The 24,229-nt window shown below is 39.3% G+C and overlaps 1 protein-coding gene across 2 annotated transcripts in view; it reads right to left on the bottom strand.

Moving 5' to 3' along the window:
* dcc (DCC netrin 1 receptor) overlaps positions 1 to 24,229 on the bottom strand; it is a 204,102-nt gene that overhangs the window by 26,973 nt on the left and 152,900 nt on the right. For both annotated transcript variants that reach the window (XM_046375461.1, XM_046375460.1), the window contains exons 19-25: positions 19,931 to 20,038; positions 18,999 to 19,193; positions 18,830 to 18,862; positions 14,443 to 14,508; positions 7,579 to 7,741; positions 6,747 to 6,970; positions 6,060 to 6,176 (exon numbers count right to left, since the gene is read on the bottom strand). In XM_046375461.1, the coding sequence (XP_046231417.1) occupies positions 6,060 to 6,176; positions 6,747 to 6,970; positions 7,579 to 7,741; positions 14,443 to 14,508; positions 18,830 to 18,862; positions 18,999 to 19,193; positions 19,931 to 20,038 (906 nt within the window). The remainder of the gene's footprint in view (positions 1 to 6,059; positions 6,177 to 6,746; positions 6,971 to 7,578; positions 7,742 to 14,442; positions 14,509 to 18,829; positions 18,863 to 18,998; positions 19,194 to 19,930; positions 20,039 to 24,229) is intronic.

Genomic DNA, 24,229 nt, shown 5'->3' on the forward strand with positions numbered 1-24,229 from the left:
AACGGGTGTATGACTCTTTCATCATATTTCTTTATCATGAAATGATAAAGATTGTGAATGTTAAAAATAATTAAAAGTGAACCCGGGAAAATGATGAAATAAAGTAGCACACACACAGGCATAATTTAGGCATAAGGTGAAATTTTAATGCACACTAAATTTAACTTATATTGCATCAAAAGTGCTTAGGAAACACATTCCAATTTTGGAATGTACATTTGTAACTTTCCAAAACTGACAATGCGACATTCACAGCTTCATTGCAGTGCTATTGGTCAGCTGTGTGGAGGTGAGAAAGTAGTCAGGATGTGAACTTCCCTCTCTTCAGTATATCACCTGTTTGTGTCCTGTCACTTTTCATGTGAACAATGCAACACTACAACGCCATAAACGTCTCCCGGTCGAGACTGTGTGAAAATGTATGAAGCTGTCCCTGTAATTCCGTGTTTGATGGCTTTTCACCCCACCTTCAAGCATGGCTGATGAGAAATTGATCACATTCAGGTACAAAAACAGCAGCACGCTACAGCCGACAAATGGGAAGGTGATTGTGAATGTCTGTTGTGGTATGTAAATGGAAGCTTCACTGCTTCACTGATTGAATGGAGTGAAGCAGCAAATTTAAGAATAACGTGCAGGAATTCCATTTAGATAAAACATGAGTTTGTTTTTTTTTGTTTTGGGGTTCCTTTATGGTAGATAAAACAGGATGAAGTGTCATTTAGGGTGCCTTAGAGACAGGGCATAAAATGTTATTCTCTGTTGTTTATATTTATTTGCATTAGGTATTTTTTTAGGTAACTGGGCTTATACTGGGACCAGGGAAACTAATTTTGTTCCACCTCATGTTTCTACATGTGTGAAATGACAATAAAGCTCCTTGAATCCTTGAATCCTTGAATTGGTTTGAATTGGTTTGAGGTCTGTCTCTGTGCGGCTGGGACCTGTACAATGCTACACACACAGCTTGATGGCCAAAAATCTTACTTTCTCAGTACTTATGTCTCGAGACAGCAAGAACACATTCCCTCTGCCACTGAGGTTAGATCTCTATCTTTATTTTTTATTTTATTCTATTCTCTTGTATTTTTGCACAGTTGTTAAAAGGAGTGTTGTTTTTTTCATTTCACTGTGGATGCACATCCACATGTGACAAATAAAGAATTCTGATTCTGATTCTGATTCTGATTCTGATTCTGAATACAGCAAATGCTGACATGTAAGTACTGAGAAAATACAGATAAAGATGCCACCAAACACTTCTTACGGGTAACAAGGCTTACTGCTGTATGAGTCTATACTTTGTTGGAATTGGTTGGGTATTATGCCTTTATATAAAATTATAAATTAGTGTCTGAAGTTTAAAGTAATTTTTACAAATCTACATTTATGAATATACAACTGAGTTGTAGTACTTTCCAGCTGTTCTCTTTTTTTAATGTAAAGGAATGTATATTAGAAATCAGTAATTACATTATTTGATCATCATTTGTGCAATCTACTACACAAATAAATATTCTTTTTGCGGATTTATCGGCCATTTTGTTATAATGGCTTTAGCAGCTGAAGAATCAAGTCTGAGCATTGAAATTTCGATTTAGCGAAACAGTAACTGACGGACTGAACTTTGACAAAAAGATAAATAAAAGTTATGAAGTGTAAAACGTGACAGAAAATGAAACGGATGGAAAGAGATCAGAGCAGAGGACAGGTCTGTGTTGGTGTTGGCAGACGAAGCCTGAAGGGCTTTCCTGTTTTACTGTGACCCACATTTCTCATACACACTTACTCACACTCACACACACACACACACACACACACACACACAGGAGTCCTTGTCACATGCTAGGGAAAATTATCAGTCTGCTGACTCACACTCTCCAGCATTTTAACCTGACTGTGGCAGCTTGGTGCAGCTTCAGTTGATGACTCCAACAGCAACAAAAGAGAAGAAGAATAAAAATAAGAAGAGAAAGGAGAAATCCTGGATGACTGAGAGCAGGGTAACTAGAATATGACTGAACACACACACACACACTCCGCAGAGAGAAAAAGCACTAATTAATTAATGTGCTTCAACATAGAAGACTAGAAGACTAGAAACTGGTTCATTGGTATGTTGTGGTGTCTGCTGTTCTCAGAGATCTGTCAATGGTTTAAAGCAGTTTGACACTGACAAGTGGATCTGATTACAGACAGTTACAACCACTGTCGGCTCCGCCCTCAGGAGACAGAGCCGACGGGTGGAGTTATGGAGATGACTCTTAATGGCTTTACTAACTGAGGCTATCATGTTGTTATCAAACTAAAATAATCTTAATTTCCTTGTCTGAATGCTGTTTGACAATTGATTGGTTAATCCTGGATGAAGTTACTTTGAAATAAAAGGCTAAATGAGTGACTGAGCGCTCATCATGAGATTGGACTTTCCACAGTTCAGCTGTTATATAATTAGGTATTACGAGTGAATACTGTTATGAATAATGATGTCTGTACTTAGTCTGTACTAAGTAGAAACCTCCGGAGCTTAAACATGAAGCCAACGAATGGCCCCAAAACCAAGTCAGTTCCTTCAGAGATGCATGTTAAAATGCCCAACTTTACATCAGAAGTGAACTGGTTTAGAGAGTGACAAAGAAATGTTTGGGATCAAAAAGTGTAATCAAAAATGTATCATCACTTTGGCTTCTTAATTCATGCAGCGGTGAGCTCCGAAATGCAAAATCCACTTTAATGTAATGTTTCTGAATTTCTCATCTCATGGGACTGCTGAATGGAGGGGAAATGTACTTTATTTCATGAATGCAACTGAATGCAGACACCTGAACGCCTGATGTTGTTTTGTAGCTCATGTACAAATAGGTTTAGGAACTGTTTGGGGTGAATGAGCCTGCAGTCACACTTGCAAGAGGAAAGCAAATAAATATAAATGATTTGGTGAGCAAATGTGAATGTGAATAACCCAAGGCATTTGTTTCACTTTCGAATGCATTTATTATATAGCATAGCTTGTTAGCCATAGTTAGCTTTGAGTTAGAGGGGCTTGTTTTGGCATCCGGGTTCCATTCACCTTGCCTTAGCTCCACCCATGCTCCACCTCTTTGCTTATTTTGGGATTAGCCATAAGTTAGGTGGAGTCAGGTACTGCCAAGATGGCAATGCCCGAAACCACCAACATTGAGATTTATAATAGCTCTTCAGAAATCCATTGCTGATGTCCACTATACTAGACTATTATACAGTCATCATCATTGGCTGAAATGGTCTAATACAACCAGAGATATTACAGGGGCACTCTGAAGAGACTGCGATGACCTGTAAGGCAAAGGTCATGGGTTTGATTGGGCTAGCTGAGTTCCACTGGCTGTGGCTTCGACAGTCACGTTGTAATGTGTACATTTCAGTAGGAATTGTTTACTGAAAATGATGTTCACTGTCTCAAGTCATCTGTGCCCTCTTCATTATTTCCAGGCAGAGACTCTGAGCAGAGCAGGTGGAAATCATTTGCTGAGCACAGACCCAACCATTAAATAATGTGAGGAAAACTTTTGTGATAACAGAACTGTAAATCAAACTTGGAAAAGTTACATGTGTTTGCACAATTTGATTAACAGGAAGTTTTATCTGCATGAGAAATTATGTCATGCCATGTCACATTTCAAAGGGATTCGACTGCCTCCAAGTCATTATTTTAGATGTTTTTATCATAATCACCAATTTGACATTTCAATTGAATGTTATAGTCACAGTGATAAGATGACTGAGCCTAAACCTAACCAAATTTTAACCATAGCTTTGTCACACCACGAAATACATTTATTTTTCAATAGCGACTTAATAATTTTTTTTGAAGGCAGAGGGAGAGGCATCAGAGCAGAAAACATGCCAAGCTGTCACTAATCTAAACTGTGAAACTGTGACACCATCTTAAACTTTTTCACATTTTATCTAATGCAGTGGGTGGCACGGTGGTGCAGTGGTTAACACCTCATAGCAAGAGGGTTCCAGGTTTGAATCCCGGTCTGGGCCCTTCTATGTGGAGTTTGCATGTTCTCCCTGTGCCTGCGTGGGTTTTCTCCGGGTACTCCGGCTTCCTCCCACAATACCAAAAACATGCACATTAGGTTAATTGGCTACTCTAAATTGCCCCTAGGTGTGAGTGTGAGAGTGTGTGGTTGTTTGTCTTTGTGTGTTGGCCCTGCGATTGACTGGCGACCAGTCCAGGGTGAACCCCGCCTCTTGCCCGTAGTCAGCTGGGATAGGCTCCAGCTCCCCCGCGACCCTGACGGATAAGCAGTATAGAAAATGGATGGATGGATGGATGGATGGATCTATCGCAGTATCACAGTATTCTGTGAAATAGTAACAAAATTTCACGAATAGGATTACTGTACTTTTACTGGACACATGTTCATCTTAGTTGAAATGAAAAATGTTTTTGATTGATGTTATCAGTATTCTATGAAGTGATTTTTATGAACACATACTATGAACATATATATGGACACATACTATGAACATATATATATGAACATATATATGGTCATATATATGTTCATATATATATTCATATATATATATGAACATATAAAGGAAATCAAAAATCAAAAAAGAGATTAGATAAAATATGGTCACTGTTTCACAAACTGAAGATATCTGGTTCCATAAACCTCGCTGCAGATGGGCTTCAATCCGTCATTCAGTCAAAGAAACTTGATGCAAAACACATTTTCATATTTTTCCATGTGCGTGTTGTACTTTCCCCGCAGTTCATTTCAGACTTTCCTTGAAATACTTTTAACATTTTAATCACTCAAAGATCGAGAGGAAGGGGGAGATGAACCGTTGCCATCTAAAGACACCCCAGGAGATCTTTGGATCTATTTAGGCCACGAGACAGTCTAACAAATTTTTACCACATGTTCATACAACATATTAATTCACACAAGTGATTTTCAGTTGTTTTCACATATGAAAGAGGTGAATTCCCTCTCACTGCCAGCTATGAATTTGTTGACAATTCAACTTTGTGAGATATCAAACCCACAATATGAAACAATATCTTGATGTCTTTTCAGGCTGTTCAGAGGTAGACTGAGAAGCAGAAGGTTGTAACCTCACACTATGATGGAGATAGAGGCCAGTTTGATGACAGGGACTGCAGTACTGAGAGGATTTACAAAGGATGCGACCACAACTATGACTCCAGAGACAAGAGAGACACTGTGTGTCAGAGGAGGGCAGGAGAGGCGTGAAGCGAGAGAGGAGCGAGGGTGAGATCGGGCATCAGTAAGTGCACACCTCTGGAGGCCTTAGTGGGGCTTGTAGCAGCGTCAGACCTGACAAGAAAACCACCTCGCTAGTGTCATCAGACTGGCCTCCATCGGACTTGAAAGCAGTATTCCATTCGAGCTCCTGGTCTGGGCAGAGTCAGCTAATAGGCCTGCATGCTGCACAGCTAACTTGGCTAAAAGGCTAACTGTATGATAGCAGCAGTCAGTCATTACTTTAACAGTAAGTTAAGTTATCTGTCCATCAGGCAACTCTGTAAATTGTTCAGGTAGAGTAGCCCAAGGACATCAGAAGCAAAACCAGAAAATACTTTAATGCTTCACAAAATATGATCCAGTTTCACAAAAATCAGTGAATAAAGTTATAAAGTAGTGAGGTCAGTCCCTGGGAACCTGCCTCTAAAATGATCATTGTCTTTTATTTGTACGCTTATAAACTGTAAATTGATCAAATTCAGTGTTACATGTACTAATTATATAATTATTAATTATATTATCATATTTTATCATTATTATTAATGATGTGCCAATTTTCATTCAACTATAGCTTGGATAAATAATGTCATTATCAGTACAGTCATGCAGATACAGAGAAGACATGCTTGAGTATACTTCAGTGTGCACAGTGCATACAAACTGAATTTGCAATTTCAAACAAAGACAAAGTCTTTTTTTGCAGATCAAACCCTTTGTGCAAAGAAAAGTTCCCCTAAAGGAATTCCTTAGACCCAATGCAAACACACACACACACACAGTTGTGTTACTTACGTGTGTTGCTTGGCTGTGAGTCCATTGGAATCATCATTTTGCCTCGTGTTCCCCTCCTGGCAGCTAGGGAGCGCTCCAGAGTGGAGATACTGCTGGAAGCCTCATCACCGTCAGCTCCTGCAACATCAATACATTCAAACATCCAAATACAGAATCAGGCATTTTCTCTGCTATTGTAAGATCTCATAAGAGAATTTTAAAAGAGAGCTTCCACTGGGAGAAAGTATACACATAATGTTAGATAGCACATAAATGTTTTTATTCATGATGAATCAAGTTGCTCTTGACAGTTAACTGAAACACAAAATAGATGTCAATTCATACAGAAGTGACATTTGGCATGGGCATGTGACATATTCAAATTCTAAATTAATTTTCTATTTTAGTTTTGCACTCTATACTCTAACAGAAAATTTCCATCTTTAACAAGAATTTCCCTTCGGGGATAAAGAAAAGAATTCTGATTCTGATTCTGAAGACACTGAGGTATAAGACAAAGACACTAAATACAGCAAAACCATTTGTTCTTATGTAATGTTAGGAGGCATAGTCTTGAAAATTAAAAAAATAAATACAATTACATACGTAACAGGTATTTAAATGATTATTCATCATAAATGTAAATATACCAAACACCAACTACAGTAAGTGGACAAATAAATGACGGAGTCAGCATCTATCCCGTACCTGAGTGGCTGCTCTTGCTGCCCATCTGGCTCTCTGATTGGCTATGTGCAACCTGGGGTAGATCTTGGCAGGACTGGATGGGTGAATCATGTCCAGACGGGGCAACGCTGGGAGCTTTCTCCATGTTCTTCATCTCCATCTCCTCGTGATGAATCCAGAGGTCAGGAGGGCGTAGGTCCTTCTGGCTGCCCTTCCTCTTGCTAGCACTGTGGCTCGCTCTCTTCCTGCACAGAGGACCAGACAGACGCAGGTGAGGAAGTCAGCAGGCAGGTAGGTCAATGTATATGGAAAGAAGAACAAACAAAGTGAGGTATTAGCTCATTCATCAGTACCATAACACAAACCCTGGATCATAAAATAATACTGAAAAAGAACTAAACTATGAAATTTTACCATCTGAAACAGTATAGACAGAACTAAACTAACAAATATGTTACCAGTGTAACGGGGTGTGTTGCTAATTGTATCTGGACTGAAAAAGTGTTATAACTTGAAAACTGATCTGAATTAGAAAATAGCCAAAAACATCATACACTGACATTATAAAATGTAAATGAACTTGACAAATTACTATGAAGTAATACAAAAACTCTAAAAAAGAAAAAAAAAAACAACATAGGGTGATAAAGGCCATAAAAGTGGGGTTTATACCAACTATTAGGTGTTAAGTGTGAGGATGATTATTTGATTATTTGATTCGGTAAAATTTTTCACTTGGTCTGAACACATTTGAGACTATGAAAAAAACAAAACAACAACAGGTCATTAACTATCTCTCTTGTTATCCTGACAGCTGTTTACTACCGTCACACAGATAAATGTTCAGCCTTACTTCCTCTGCTGGGCAGAGGAGCGCCGGGTGCAGATTAGCGCCACGATGACGACCACGACCACGGTGACGGCTCCTACAGAAACCACGATGATGACCAGGAGGTTACTGTTCTTTTGAGGCGTGGCACTGCCATGAGGTGGACGCATCTGACCAATGGGAGACTCTGAAATACATCATGAAAAAGAAAAGTGGACTTCAGAATGTGTGTGTGTGTCCCTACTCCAAGTTATTCATTTTGCCAATTTGACATTGAATGTAAGATTTCTGTGTCCATGATTAGAAAAAAAAAGTTTTATTTTTTCTTTAATATTCAGTTTTCATGTTTGAAATTTGCAGTTACAACCCATCAGGACAAAATTCAAATTCACATTATTTAAAACATTTTAAATAAAAAAATTCTAATTATGGCATTTTGACTTAAGACTTAAGTTAATTTTATTAGTTCATTTTGTTTATTTTATTTATCAACACTGTAATGATGATTTTCATTTTGAAATGTTGAGGCAGCAACGAAAATGCAACAAAACACAAATATATCAATATAAATATAAATTTTCATGATCATGTCCCTTTGTTTAAGTCTTTTAATTGATATTAACAGTCTGTTTGCAAAATATTTAGGAAAAAGGAAAATAGAATTATAGATATAAAGCCACACAGCAACAAAGTAAAAGGCTGCAGAAAGGAACCCAAAGTGGCTTCACTGGACTGACAACACAAAGCTGCTATACCAATCATTACACTGTGTGTGTGTGTGTGTGTGTGTGTGTGTGTATGACAGGTGTAAAGGGAGACAGGGGAATTGATGACACGCTCTGTCATTCATTAACTCGACCTTGGTGCAGAGAAAGAGAGAAAATAGGAACCACAGCAGGAGCATGAAGTCTGGAGGGAGAGAAAAAGGGGGGGAGAGAAAAAACATGAGAGAGAGGGTAAGAGGAAGAAAAAGGGGCAGAATGGTGGATGGAAGAGAGGAGATGGAGAAAAGAAAGATTTAAAATGTCTGTGTGAGAGAGGCTTTTTACCTCTCTCTCTCTCTCTCTCTCTCTCTCTCTCGTCTCCCTCAATGAAAACCACAATCCATCACAGCTGCAGCACAGGGACCACAACATCACTTTCTTTTCCTTTCCCTTTTCATGCTAGATTTTTATCATTTCTCCGCTCTTTCATTTGTTTTCAAACAGAAATTTGACCTTTTGCTCAGGTTTGTTCCTGGCTTCAAGGCGTTGCTAAGTAAAGGTCATGGAGGTCGTTAAAATCAAAAGGGTTCTTCATGTGGGTAGCAGCAACGTGATCAGGAAATATGATGGCAATCTGACAACCAGTCTGTGAATATAAAAGATGGATGTGGAATGGGAAGAAAAGGAATGACAGGATGCAGCCAGCCTGTTATCCTGATTGTGCAGTGTCGAGATGGGCTACCTCGAGGGCGGGGACCAAGCGCACCTGACCCACCTGAAAGCGGGTTGCTGTGACATCTTGCTGACAGTGGCTGACCCACGATGACCAACCTTCTCCCGCTCAAACAAGCACAAAGACCAGAGAGAAAGATGTTTTCTCAAGTCTCTGTGTGTTCACCTGTCAGTACTTTTGTTTCTTCTGCCTGAGTCTCTGTGGTTTGGAGTTTAGATTCTCTCCTGGGTTCCTGTTTGTACTTTCAGATGTCTGCTTCATTGTACCGTTTCATCATGTTCACTTTCAGCTGCATAAGAGTTGTATTAATTACCTCCCATGAAAATCCAACAAAATAACGGGGGGTAAAATAAATGTATTTAACTCTAAATTTGCAGAGCTTTGTTAGCAGGGGATCTACTGCGGGGGTGGGGGGGGAGCACAGTGAGATGTTAAGTGTTAGATGAAGAGCTGCAGACAACAGGCTCATACTGCATCTCTACAAACAGCTCACCTCCAACAGGTAAACAACTTGTGTTCCGTGTCTTGCTGCGTGATGGAATAACATTGCAGCAAAAATACCAGAGGAAAATAAAATAAAACAGCCTAGAGCAGAGGGTTATTTTGGATCCCACTGCATCCCACACTGCCTCCAATTAGGATACCCTGATATTCTTATGCTCTTTCTTATTACACTTACACTGTTCTTACTGTTTACGCTGTTAAGTGTTGAGTAATGGAAAATGTTAATTGTGAAGGACCACGAAGGCTGTATTCTTTGGATATGTCTGTGTGTTTCATGTGGTTGTTGTACGAAACACACCACTAGCACTACTTGCAAGAAAAACACAGGCAGGACCACTAACACAACCTCTATGCTCGACTTGAGCTTTTAACTAATACTCATGCCTAGCCAAAGTAACCAATGAAGTCCACCAATCAGAGAGAGCAGGGTGGGCCTTGGGGGGGAAAAAAAAAAAAGCAGCAAGATCCATAAGAGCATCAGCCCACTGCTTATAAATGTTATCAACTCAAGAAAAGCCCATCATTGAAGACACACCTTCAAGTGTACTAAACTACAACGTTATACTATCACATCTGTCGCCTGTCTGACGCTATCAGAATTTACCAAATTAAACTGTAGTATGTTAAACAGAAATGTAGCATGTTTGACGGATCTACTGGCAGCTGTATCTGCATGTACCACTGTTACCATGGTGATTATATGATCATATCATATTAGTCTGCTGTCCTGTTGCTATCAGTCACGCCAGTGTGTCTTACTATTTATTTCTTTTACTTTCTCTATCTGTACACCTGCTGTTAAAACAACTAAATCTGTCCACTTATGATCCATAAAAAAAATGTATGTTTTCTTACTGTATTGTGAAGACAATTTCTTAAAATAAAATTGTAGCCCTTTAATTTACATACTGGTAATTTCCTAATAATCTCTGAGGAAATTCACCAATTACAGGGATAATTAACGAAACATCTGACACAGGCGGAAGGTCACTACAACTGTCAGTTTGTCAGTGGTTTAACTTGTTCCAGACATTAATTGTGAATTTTGTAGTCTGTAACAAACAAAAAGTAGAAATATTGCTGATCAATACAGTGACTGACAGGAGCTGTGACAAGTCAAAGCTGTGCCTCAAGCTACATGTATGATAGTGATGATAACAACCTCTGCAGAGATGCCCTTGAGCATGGCAGTGAACTGCCAGCAGCTCAGTAACACAATGTGGAAAAAATCAAAAACTCTCATCTGTTCAGGCAGTTTAAAATCACAACAATATCAACATATAAACACACGGGTGACATCTAGAAATCCAGCAGGGGAACAAAGCTGAGAATCTACAAACTCAGCGCAAACAAAGCTCCAATCCTGGGTGACAACTACGATTTTTACTTTGTACTTTCATTTTCTGAGGGAATTAAAATTAAATTGCTCATGGTTGTATGCCTCTGCCAGCTACTCAAGTTGCAGTTTACATCTGTGTCTGTCCAGATTCCTACATATAGTGAAGACTTTTTGGTAATAGTTACAAGAACAATATTGATGATGTATGATGCCAGTAAAAAATTTCCAACGGGAAACATGTTGTCCTCGCTTAGAGACTAAACGAGAGATCAGTCACCTGGTGCAATAAAAGTCACCTGACAACTCGGTGTCATCAAGACCAGTGAGCTTGTGCTTAAAGTAGGGATGTTGCTGCAAAGAAGCTATAAGATGTGGATGCTTCTCACATGCAGATGGACATATGTACTGACAACCCAACATGATGCCTCCACTCACCACTGTCAGGGTGGAGGAATATAAACAAATCAGCCAGGATTAATGGATAAACCTTTTCTTGATGTTAAAACCCTGAAAATGAAAAAAAAAAATTCTCCAAGATAATCGGAGCTGTGCTTCTTAAAAGACAACAACAACAACAATGCCTCTATCTCAACAATAAACATTCATTTGTTTATCATCTGTCCTACATAAAATTGATCAAGAATGACATTCTTTTTGGTACAAATGTGAAGACGGACATCACACAGACAGGAAAATGTCTGTTATACTTTTTCAGCTTTCAGGGGAATATGAGGGTTCAGGATGTTAATGTTTTCTATTAAGAATTCTTTCTTTCGCTTAAGGCTGAGATATTTTTAACTTTAATTGCTATAGTGGTGTAGAGGCTCTCACCTTTAACAACAGCCAACGTCACCCAGAAAATGAGGAGAGGAAACTATCTTCAAGTGTGTATCAGCAACTGTGTTATATCCCAGGCTTTTAGGTGCTCAGCCAAGATCTTTTCATCAGATTCGGACTACAGACCAGACATCACCTGAGTTCTGTATAGACAGTAAACGTGGAGACGTACACAGCTGCGACCTGATGGAAAGAGTCAGAGGTGTATCTTCTCTGTGGGTTATTGTTCAGCTAAAAGGAAGCTCTGTGGCATAAAGGACGACACCGCGTTAAAGATGAAATACGGCGGAGCTGATGGATGAGGCTTTGCCCTTGCCGACCCGCCATAAAGCCAAAGGAGGGCGGAGGTCAGAGAGGACGGATTTATGATCACCCCCGGCAGCGGCAGCGGCAGCAACGACGTCGAAAAAATGTCCATCTTCTCACACACACACACACACACATAGGGTGCTCAACTATCCTGCAGTGAGACACTGAATCACTACCAGCTACAGACCGTGACCTCTGACTTTTCTGGGGGGGGGGAGGAGTTTTTCTTCAAGCAGAAGTGGGAGAAGACAGTTATGGTTATGACCATGATTTGTATTATTAGCAATAACTTTAGCTTTAGAAGTAGTTTCAGTGTTATTAACGGCATCAGTTTTAACAATACTAGTATTAGCATAGTGTATAGTAGAGCAGGCAGATTTTTGTTGTTCATAGTAGCAGTGTCTGTCCCCCCACACACACATACACACACACACACTCTCTCTCTCCCTCTCTGCTGTCTTTGTGTGAACGTTGCGTTTACAAGCTCACATGAGTCTGTGTAGTCTGTCCTCTCGCAAGTGTCCGAGGTGAAGAGGAGGTTTGTTTTGCGAAGTTGCCCGACATCCTCCTGAATCCATCCTTCACGAACGCCCAGTTCCCACTTTGTTAAGTACACCCGCATAATCTAATGCAATTCAATGCAGCTCTTCTGCATGAAACCTCTTATGATGATTTTTACACTGTCACAGAGGTGTTAATTCAACTGAATCTTTTAGCACTGAGGTCACAGTTATTTGTGATGTACTGAACTGCATTAGGTGTCTCTAATATTCGACCACCCTAATATGGATAAATGGAAAGGACAAAAAAATAGAGAAAGAAAAAACTCTATGTACCCATCAATAAACATATAATTTGCACAAATGAACATTGTGTGCTTTGTAAAGACAGATGTTATGGCAGAGTTGTTCTATTGGATTGCATGAGATTCATTTCAATTCTACTGCATGGTGGTCCAGTCTAGGGGAGGGTTCCCTCCACTGTTGGTTCTTCTTGAGGTTTCTTCCATTTTTTCCCTGTTAAAAGTTTTAAAAAAAAATTTTCCTCAGTTAAAACAAATCACAAATTCGTGATTTGTGATAATCTGCTGTATCTATAAAAATAACTTGACTCAAATATTGGGATTAGCACAACTGTTTCTAAGTAAGTATTAAATACTAGTTCAGCTATTGTCACATTGGCATGGACAGTATCACTAGATAGTAGCACTGATATTAGCATATGAGTTAGAATTAGAATAAGCTTAGTTAATATTGGAATTAATGTTAGTTTGGTCATTGGCTTACCATGCATGCTAACTAGCACTGCATTAAAAGTAGCATTAGTATGACTACTGTCACAGGATAATGAATTAGAGCTCACTGGTACCAGGAAGGCTTCCTGGCACTACCAGCACAGTATTTCCTTGGTTTCCTTGTTTCCTTTGGGTCTCATTCTTACCAGTTTGCCTGCCAGTGTGTGCTTTCAGTCGCTGCTCTCTGTACACAGTACTTAAGTTATTTCTGCTTGTCAGACAGACTAAGCCATACTTCATTTCACGCCATTCATCTGCTGCCCACCTCAGATTGCCTGTCCTCGGCCAGCGCCACCTTTTATTATAACAAACTGTTCACTCATATCCATTCTCTTATGGCTGAACTTGGGTCAGGTAGAAAAGCAAACCGTTACTCTGATGTAACCAAAAAATGTGAATTCTGGCCTTGTATTTTTACAGATTAATGGCATGAAAGGATCCCAATATGTGAGCATAAAAGTGAGCTAAAAGAAAAATATTAAAAAAGAAATAATTGCAGATGATATTAGACATGTTTTCTTAAAATGTTAAAAGAGTAATGCTATAATAATATTTCATTATCATCATCAGAATCACCATAGTTAAATTTGATATTCTTAGTTGTTTTGTTTTATTAAAAACTGCATGCTTCCTCTGTCACTCTCCTGCTTAACATTATCAATAATACTGTTGTCGGTTTTGTCATTAGGCTATATTAAAAACTACAAGCCAAAGATTTATATGCCACTACACTCTTTTAATCCTGTTTCTCAATGAAGATCATCATTTTCTCCAGTAACAACACTGATTGATGGTGAGATAGTGGATCCAATTAATTTTGCCTGCCAGCGGCGATACAACAACAAACAAGAAGCGATGCTAACGGACTGTAAATCAGTAAGCTGCAGCTCCTCGTCAGGACGCAGTGAGTCATTAAACCAAGCTTAGACATGAGGGAGCTGAGTGATCAAAGACAGCAACTGAGGAGCTGTGATAAACTGATGATGCTGCAAAATATCACACGCACGCACAAACACACACAATCAGCTCAGTGCCCAGGAGATTTGGTCTCATTACAGAATCAAGTTCAATAACGAATCCAAACGTGATTTTGCTTTTTGACAGTCAGATTCAGTCAAGCAGAGGAAATGTGAGTGTGTGTGAGTGTGTGTGTGTCTGTGTGTATTACCATTGATGCTGCTCCTGTCAATCAGGTTGGTGTCAGATGGCCAATAGGCGTGGTCACCCCCTCGACCTGGAGGGCAAAGAAATAAACAGGAACAAATAAATGAAAGCGAAAATGGCTGAGGTGAAGAAGGAAAAGCAGAGTCATTTTGCAGGTGGAGTAGAGAGATTGGACAGAAAGATTGGTTCCTTGTTAGGAAATAAATTACTTTTTTAAGATGGTGCACACACACCTACATGTGATATGCCTGCCGTGTGTGTATGTGTGTAGTACGTTTAGTCTTCCGGTTTTATCCACCTGCCAGTGTATATTTGGAATGGATTTCTATAGTAAGGATTTTCTCATCTGAAACAACTAAAGACAACATAAGATGAAAAAAAAGGATTTCTAACAACTTACCAGGGGCCTCAGATCCACAGGGGCCCCGAATTTCACAATTCTTTTCAGTAATTTTATTAATCAAAGTTTGTTAGCAAATTCACAATATCAGTTAAAGAGGGCACCGTATTGCCATGTACTTTTAAGTTCCTGCCTCTAAAAGAGAGGCCCTGTCAATAAAATCAGTAAAGATCTTGGAAATGATTATGATTATTAGTCAGATGTTGAATTTTGAAGGGGCAGGACTGGATACAGGCTTGCTCTTGTTTCTAATGCAATTATGCTGAATCATAACCTAGTGTCATGGCTTGTGGCTTCATCCTGGACAAACCAGAACAATGGCCACAATTCTAGAATTACCGAAGTATGAGTCAAAGTTAAATTATTAGATCACTACCTCCTACAGAACAGGAGGTTAGGGGGTCGAACTGAGCTACCAGCCATGGCCACTTCATTAGCTTGGTTTCACCATCAGGGTCAAATAATGAAGGAAATACTTCCTTAGATTTATTCTGTTTTCAGACCACACTGAATCGCTTTCCCCATTCGTATTTTTGATCCAATGATTCTGATGTTCTGTCCACTGATGGCTGTTTTTCCTCGTTAGAGAAACAGTCAACCAAATAAATCATCATAGGTGGGATAAAGAATGGGTTTCATCTTACATAACCAGTTGGCGAACACAGACTTTAACTATCAGGAGTTCATCATCAGCAGGAAAAAGAAAAGAAAAGAAAAAAGTTTGAGTTTCCTGACGTCACCTTACTGAACATTCTTTGTTTCTTGGACGCACTTAGATAGATTAGGCGAGTGCTACAAGCTTGAAACTGAAGGACTTGATTTTATTTTTCACTTTTTTTTCTGAAAATTGCATCCCGTGACACACACTGGTTCGTATATATAACGCACACAATGAAATACATCTGCAAAAATACATAATATCGGACATTTAGAACTAAATTTGCAACACTGAAGGAGAAAAGAGTGTGAGAGAGAGAGTGACTGTCAAAACCTCTATATTGTTGCCCTCATCAGGAAACTGAATGTGAACACCCCATCTCAGATTAATTCTTGATCTTCCATTCTCCAGCAGAAATTAGTTTAATCAAAGTTGAACCTAAGAACCTAAGAATTGCTCTCAAAATACACATAAATTATTTCTTGTCAGTCTGTTTTTGTATGTGCATCAAACAGTTAGTATATATCTGTGTGTGTGTGTGTGTGTGTGTGTGTGTGTGTGTGTGTGTGTGTGCGCGTACATGTAAGGTTGACAGTACCAGGACTGAACATCAATCTTCCCTCCTCCCCTGACAACACTTGTGATTTATATGGAGAGGGACAGCAACATGTGTATGTGTGTGCACTCCCTCCCAACACACACACACACACACACACATTTACACATCTTTCAGTGACAAACAGCAGCGTTTAACACCCTGACACTGGAACTGATTCTCACTGGTTCAGTGTCCCAACACCTCGCTTGACTGCACTTAAGTCCAGTTGCACTGAGAATTCCCAGAATGCATTTGCAGAAAGCCCTGAGCACAATGGACAAAGACAGTCCACTCTGTATATTATACTGAACTATATACTGGGAATCTGTCTCACCTCAGATTCAGTAACGTGAGATCCTGATCACAGGCCAAGGGACCAGGGCACAAGTAATTATAGACTGCTTTTCATTAAGCAATTAATTAATTTAATTAGTTCATTAATTAATCAAAGCTAATAGTTGCACTTGAGGAATTCAGTTTATTATGTATGAAACAGATGGGATGAAAGTAAGAATTATTAAGTTTAAGTTTTGTGGAAATCTGCTGGGAAACAGTGAATACCCAGTCAGGTTACAACTGAGTGAAAAGGCTCAAACAGCAGACAATGTCAATGTCAGTCAGTGTGACCATGTTCACATCATGAATGCAGTTAGCATGCTGAAATTAGCATTTTGCTCCAAGGGCTACCGTGGAACCTCAAAAAGCATGGCTGCATTTGTCTTGTTTGCTGATGATGTATTGCTGCTGGTGTGTGCTATGGGCATTAAATGATGTAACACGATATGAAGATTACTTCTTTGCAAGCCATCATAACGGTGCAACAGTCTGTTAGCGGAAAACAGTTTCAGAATAATACTAAAACTTGTCAAAATATTGAAATTAAAAATTAATACTTCAAAATTAAGTTCTCTGAGCTGCTGTAAGGTTTCAGAGTTTAGTGAAGCAAATTAAAAAAGGTTTTAGCGTCATGTCCCCTTCTGCTTGCTGTGGCAGATGAACAGAATCCTTAATTATGTCTGAATTAATTTGATGAACTTAAATATGGCAAACATTTCTTCTCCATCACATCTCATTTGTTTGCATTAATAATTACATAAACCTCCTCTTCCTCTCGTACTCACTTTCCTTTTCTCAGAAGTATAAAAATTACTTTTGAAATTAACAAACGACTTTCCTTCAGCTTGATGAGTCCAGGTTGTTTGCAAAGTGAAAAATACGTTCAATTAAGAAGAAAATGGAATAAATTCCTCTGCTTCCATATTTTTCATGTTAATGATCTCTCAACACTGACATTTCAGCCAGCCATACCAGGCTTGTCCCCCTTTTCATCTTTCCTTCTTTCATCCCTCCTTTCCAACCCTTTTCAGCTTATTTTCCTGTTTTCTTCCTTTTGTTCTCATTTTTCTCTGCTCTTTTCCTCCCATCTTCCTCCTCTTCATCCTATAATCTAAACCATTCTTCAGTGGATAGTAGTTGCGAAAACAGATTAAAATGGGACAAATACTGAGGAAGTCGGCTTTCATTCACTCAACTCAGATAAGTGCAACTGCTGTGAAATTCAGCTTTTAGCTGAACAAAAAATACTTTGACAGTTATGATTTGCTTAAAATGTATGATTCGCATAAAATGAAAAAGAAAACTAAATGAGAATCTCAAATTCAAATGTAAGATTACTACCAACCGTAATGCTAGTGATGACCTACTTTGTGTTTGCTGATATCTTTTGAACTGTAAATACAGTCTTTTCCCATACTTTCTCATGCATTGCACTGCCTCTCCATTCTTTGTATGTTCTCCTGTTTAATCCAATCTCCACCAGACTTGGTACATAACATATTTCAGCAGTTTCCAGACATTCTGTCCCCACCCTGCATTCCTGCATGGACAACAACAGTGATGTTCCATGTGCTCATTTGAATCAATTTTAATTTCAAGCTGTTTAACGGTTTTAATTATATAAAATGATATAGATCTGGAAAGCATCCCAAGCATTCAAGTTTGGTCAAGTTTGCCAGCCAGTATTTTCACAGTATTTTATCCATTATTGTTAGCTGACTGTTGATTACTTTCAGCAATTTCAACTTCTCTGATCACTGGCTAATTAAATACATTTTTCCAAATTAACTGAGAATTTGTTAACATTTCATATTGGTATGGCCACACAATATAAATACAAATTTAAAATACCTATACATGAGTTTCATTAAATTTAACAATTTGTCCTGTTCCAATGGTATAGCATAATTTGATTTGTGGAATAGTTTGGCTAGTTAACTAGTTAATCAGACACATGGAATATGTCTGATTGACTAGCTGTGTTTTCGAGAAATTAATGCTGAACCATAGCTCTTTGCAACTCTTTGAAAGCAATCGGCCAGGGACTACTATGGTTACACTTCAGGCATTCAGGTTAGGAATCAATGCAATGTTTTGCTGTAATTTACGTCAAAACGTACTGGAGAGTTGCAGGCGTGAGAACACAGTGATAGGATACAGCAATAACGTGAAGATGAAATGTAAAAATGATTTCAGGAATGATGAATTTTATGCTGATGTTTTTTTAAAAAATATAATTACAGACAAACTGATGAGAAAAACAATTGAAGAAGATAATTTTATGAGTACAGATAATTTTTAATGACTGAAAAAGATGACTGGAAGATGACACATAATGACAGACTTCTACCACACATCATTTGAGATTAGACACACACACACAGGGAAGAAATGTCTACCTTGATCATTGGCCATCTTGTCTGGATGTTCCACTGAAAGAGAAACAGAGGTTGAGTCGGTAAACGTATAAAATATAAAACAAAGAAATACATTAACAGAGGTCTTGAGCTTCACATGCAAATGCACATGCACATACACACTGACACACACACACACAGGCTGACAGACCTTTAGCAGTCCTGAATTGGATGGGCTCAGACAGAGGGCCAACTCCTTTGGAATTCTTGGCCTGAATCCTGAAGTAATAAACAGTGTCGAGGTTCAGATCCACGACCTGATGGGTCAGCCGGTCACCGCTAATCGCCTCCATCACCCAGTCATCTATCGGCATGTTCTTATCCATCGTATAGTACAGGATATAACCTGTCAGACAAGAAGTTATAAGATTAACATAAAGTAAAATGGAAGGTATATTAATATCCAGAGTGCAGTACGTATCTTCTGACAGAAAAATACTAAATGTATACATTAGCTTGTCAATATGCAGATTGTAACAGAACGGGAAAATATTCATACAACTCACGGTATACATATTGATTTCACGTGTTAAACTTAAGCAATTCATGTTTCAACTGTAATATAAGACCCCAGAAAATGATGACTAATATTTGAATATGTTTTTTCAGTAGAAAGTTTCATTAAGTCAGATGATGTAAAATGTGAGGCATAAAATTTAAGAAATCAATTTGAAAGAATTAAATATGTTTAGATCTTATTTTAGTTTTTATCTGTCTATGTGTTGTGCTATTATCCCTGCAGGGGGTGTTTCATCCATCCTACAGGGTGCAGCAGGAGCAGCAGAGCTCGTTAAAACAGACTGGGTTCACATCACCCAGAGGAAGAGAGAACAACTGAAAAAATGGGTGTGTGTGTGTGTGTTTGGATACGCAAAGTGACAACTGAACTCTTCTACTCTTAAACAATGTGTTTATATTATATGATCTTACAGATCTGTTATTTAAAAAAACAATCAGCAGGTTAGTGGAAAATCTTACCTGTGATGAATAGCTTGTGTGTACTGTAACTGAAAGGTGAATGCACACCTTGGAAAAGTAGCTTGGCATACCTGTGGTGATTGGTGTGTTTCAGCAAACTCTGACCTGTGATTCGTCCATTAGCTTCCATCGGTGGTTGCCAGCTGATTAAAATGGCACGGGGTCGTCCCTCACGACTAATCACTGTTAAATCTTTGGGGGCGGAGCTAGGAGCTGCCAATGATGGATGGACGGGAAGAGAAGAATGAGATAATGGTGTGGTTAGCTTCAGTTTCTGTAAAATCTATGACTAGACATTCTGAAAAAATGTCTAGTCATAGATATTTATATAAGGTGGAAAAAGTAATAATAATATCTTTAATGTTACAACTTTTTAGTTTCAGTTCAGCTGGATATAAAGGACACACTCAGATTTAAGCTTGTATTATACTGTATGTCCCTACCGCATGTTATTCTGATTTTTTTTTTTTTTGAATGAGCTCCTACTAATGTTTAAAATGTTTGAATTTGTTTTTACTTGTGTATGGTAGCTGTGAATAAGCTACACTTCAGTTGGTCTGTGGTATTGGTGTGAATCTTGTACACGTCAATAAATTGCTCTTTTTAAACTTGAGAAAATAGTGCAGGAGCTTATTTCACTTTCACTTTCCTGATCCGTCCTGTTCTATTGCTCCTGCTCCTGTCCTGCTCCTGTGAAAATGTCAAACACTCTGCCTCACAACCAGGATTCAAGCTTTTTTTCTCCTCAACTGTCACCATGGAAACTAAGTAGCAACCTATCGGAGCTTTAATTTTTGACGACTGCATGTGATCCCAGAGATTTGATTTAGGACAACTTCTTAATTTTCACACCAGGATCGGCCTCAAAGCTTGCATCCCAGCACTGGCTAATGAAACTGCTTGTTAAATCTGACATGACACGCTGGCAGAAATTACAAGTTCCAACTGAGCCTGTTAGTGACGGTGACAACCTGTACTTCTCATGAACACAGAGGGAGATCTCAGGGAAATACACTGTGCATTTAACTGTTGGGGAATGTAGTGGCCCAAGCATAATTACAGAAATAAAGAAATAACTACAACTATCTTCAGTTTATAACTCTACTGAGTGGGTGTCTACTACATCATTAAAATAATGCTTAAAAAAAAATAAATAAAATAAATAGCTCAGATTCAAATAAGATGCCAACAACTAAAACACAGTAAATCTCACAGTATTATTATTAGTCCAAATTCAAGGGCCTGAACACCCACTCAGGGTTGTTGAAGTTAAAGATAGCTGAAGATAAAACAGGTTTGGACGCAGCCAAACTCTACAAATAATTGGTCATTGGTTACACTGAAGCAGCCATCAAAACCGATTTAATATTATTTCACAAGTCCGTTGAAAGATAGATATTAATGGGATACGTTCCAGATCTAAGCCCATAATCTGTGGGGTTCCCAAGGCCAGCGTCCTGGAACCATCATTCTTTTTAATATAAATGGATAAGTACTTAGATCACTGAAAAAGCAAAATATGTTGAGTGCCGAGCCTCTCGCCCATAGTTAGCTGGGATAGGCTCCAGCTCGCCACGACCCTGACAGATAAGCGGTATAGAAAATGAATGAGTGAATGAATGTTGAGTGCCGAATTGCAGAATATTGTGGTTAGATCAAACTTTTGAAGGTGCCCAAACCTTAATGAAGTAGTGAGCTAATGTTTCTTCGTAACCCTCATGTTTTTGCCTGAAACTAACATTATGAGATCACTTTTTCCAACAGTTACTGTATGTGTCACGATGTCCCGATGATACGGGCGCAAGACTACTTGAGTTATTTTGAAGATCAGTTACCAATGGCCTGTTATGCAGTTTAATTAGATTAGATTAGCTCCCAGAAGAGGCCATGGCACTGAAAGCGAAATTTATCAAAAGACTAAATTATTGTCCTTGAAAGGAGCCCAGCTAGGTTTGCAGTAATATAAACTCTTGCTAGGGCGTCAGTTCAAACAAACTGGACTCACAGTTCCTCAAAAACAAGCTTCAAATGACTCAAGACAAGCTTGTTAGGTTCAGGATGAGGTTACTCTCTTAATCCAAACCAATACTTTTCTACAAAATCTCACAAATGTGGCTCCTGTAGTGTTCCATTACATGACGCTAACTTACAAGGCATCACAGGGAGGCTATTTCATGCTTTCTAATTTAAATAAGAGAAATATAATCAACTAGATTTAAAGGAATTAAATTAATATTCACATATTTACAATCTTTTAGCTGAGGATTAGCGTCTAGGTTTCAGCCTCTGCCCATTTTATGCTCATTCTGGGGAGCAGGAAATACTACAGCAAATCATTCTAGCAGATGTTGAGAGATTTTGCTCAGACTTAAGTGTTTTAAGGACCAGCATCACCATTTTTACGACTATGCCTCAGCCGGGAGGTAAAAATTTGTAACAGTAAGGTGGAAATGTTATGAGCTGGAGTGAAGTTTTTTTTTTTTCCTGTTTTGCTGTCAAAATGTGGTCAGTGTTTCTGTGTCCAGAGCCAGTTGATCACTGTGGGGACTGAGTGGGCTCAGTCCGTCTGCTTGCACTGAATGTCAATGTATTCCAGTAGGCCCCGGGGAGCCGGTGGGGGTAATGCTGTTCACGCTTAATTGGGTGACAAATCCGACAAACATGATTGTAAACATCCTGAAAGGAATACCTTGACATTTTGATTTCGGTCTGCGGTTGGGTGTGATTGTGGCAGACATTTGTTGTGTGGTTGTGTGGGAGAGTGGAGTTTTTGCATGACTCCTCTGAGCAAAAATATGATTTCTGTGCATTGTTAAAACCCCTTATTAAAAGTAATCACTGTCCAGGGAGGGAGAGTAAATAAAAAGCTGGTCGTCCATTTTGTTTTGGTGGAACCACATTTGCCAAACCTGCCTTCATACAGTTAATCTGTTTTTCCCAGTATGACTTCCAACAACACCTTCAGAACAAAAAAAACTGAACTTCCTCTCTTCAACTGAATGTTTGACCTGTCAGTGAAAATAAAGTTAGTGAGAAAAATTGTATTGCAATTGAAAAATAAAAAGTCTTAAACAGTCATGAGTGTGAGATACATATGTGAGAATGATGTTTCTTGATTGAAGCTCAGCATTCAATACCACTGTGCCTATGAAGTTTGTCCAAAAGCTCAGGATCCTGGGACTAAACCCATCTATCTGTAACTAGATTCTGAGCTTTCTGACAGACAGAACCCATGTGGTTAAGATGCTGACCTCAGTGCTGTGTTTTCAGCCCTCTCCTCTATGTCCTGATTACATACAACTGTGAGGCCAAGCACAGTTTTAAAAATAACCTCTCTCTCAAAGTCTGCAAGACCAAAGAGATGGTTATTGACTTCAGGAAACAGAAGGGTGGAAGTCACATCTCCAGAAGTGGAGAGACCTGCCCCGTTTTAAACTCCCTGGTGTACACATCAGCGAGGACTTCTGTCGGACCAATCACACCACTGCAGTTGTCAGAACTTTCTTGAGGAGACCCAGGAGATTTGTGACCGAGCACTATTTCCCTCTGCACCTTCTACAGGTACAGAACTGAGAGCATTTATTCTGACTGCTTCCATCACCACCTGGTACAGCAGCTGCACAGCTAAGGACCTCAAGTCTCTCGAGTGGGTGGTGAAGATGGCAGAGCACATCAGTGGTTGTAACCTCCCCTCTCTGCAAAGCATCCTTCAGCACATGCTGCCTCAGAAAAGCACAGAAGATCGTCAAAGATCCCACACACGCCAGTCACAGACTCTTCTCACTGCTGCTGGCTGGTAGACGTTACCGGAGTACCAGTGAGCACGGACTACCAGACTTACAAACAGTTTCTTCCCCTCAGCCATTAGACTTTTAAACCAGTGGCTGTAATCATATCATCTCTCTCACCTACTTTGCACACATACTTTGATATTGCTGGTCTGGTCTGTTATTGTACATGTATATACTGTTTCCATGATGTATACATCCATCCATCCATCTTCTATACCGCTTATCCGTCAGGGTCGCGGGGGAGCTGGAGCCTATCCCAGCTGACTACAGGCGAGAGGCGGGGTTCACCCTGGACTGGTCGCCAGTCAATCGCAGGGCCAACACACAAAGACAGACAACCACACACTCTCACACTCACACCTAGGGGCAATTTAGAGTAGCCAATTAACCTAATGTGCATGTTTTTGGTATTGTGGGAGGAAGCCGGAGGAAGCCGGAGAAAACCCACGCAGGCACAGGGAGAACATGCAAACTCCACACAGAAGGCCGGGATTCGAACCTGGAACCCTCTTGCTATGAGGCAACAGTGCTAACCACTGCACCACCGTGCCGCCCATGATGTATACAATGTTTCCTTTTTTTGAAATTTCATTCTACTTATTTATTTAGGCTA

The sequence above is a fragment of the Scatophagus argus genome, chromosome 20 (genome assembly GCF_020382885.2).
Source record: "Scatophagus argus isolate fScaArg1 chromosome 20, fScaArg1.pri, whole genome shotgun sequence".
NCBI classification, from domain to species: Eukaryota; Metazoa; Chordata; class Actinopteri; family Scatophagidae; genus Scatophagus; species Scatophagus argus.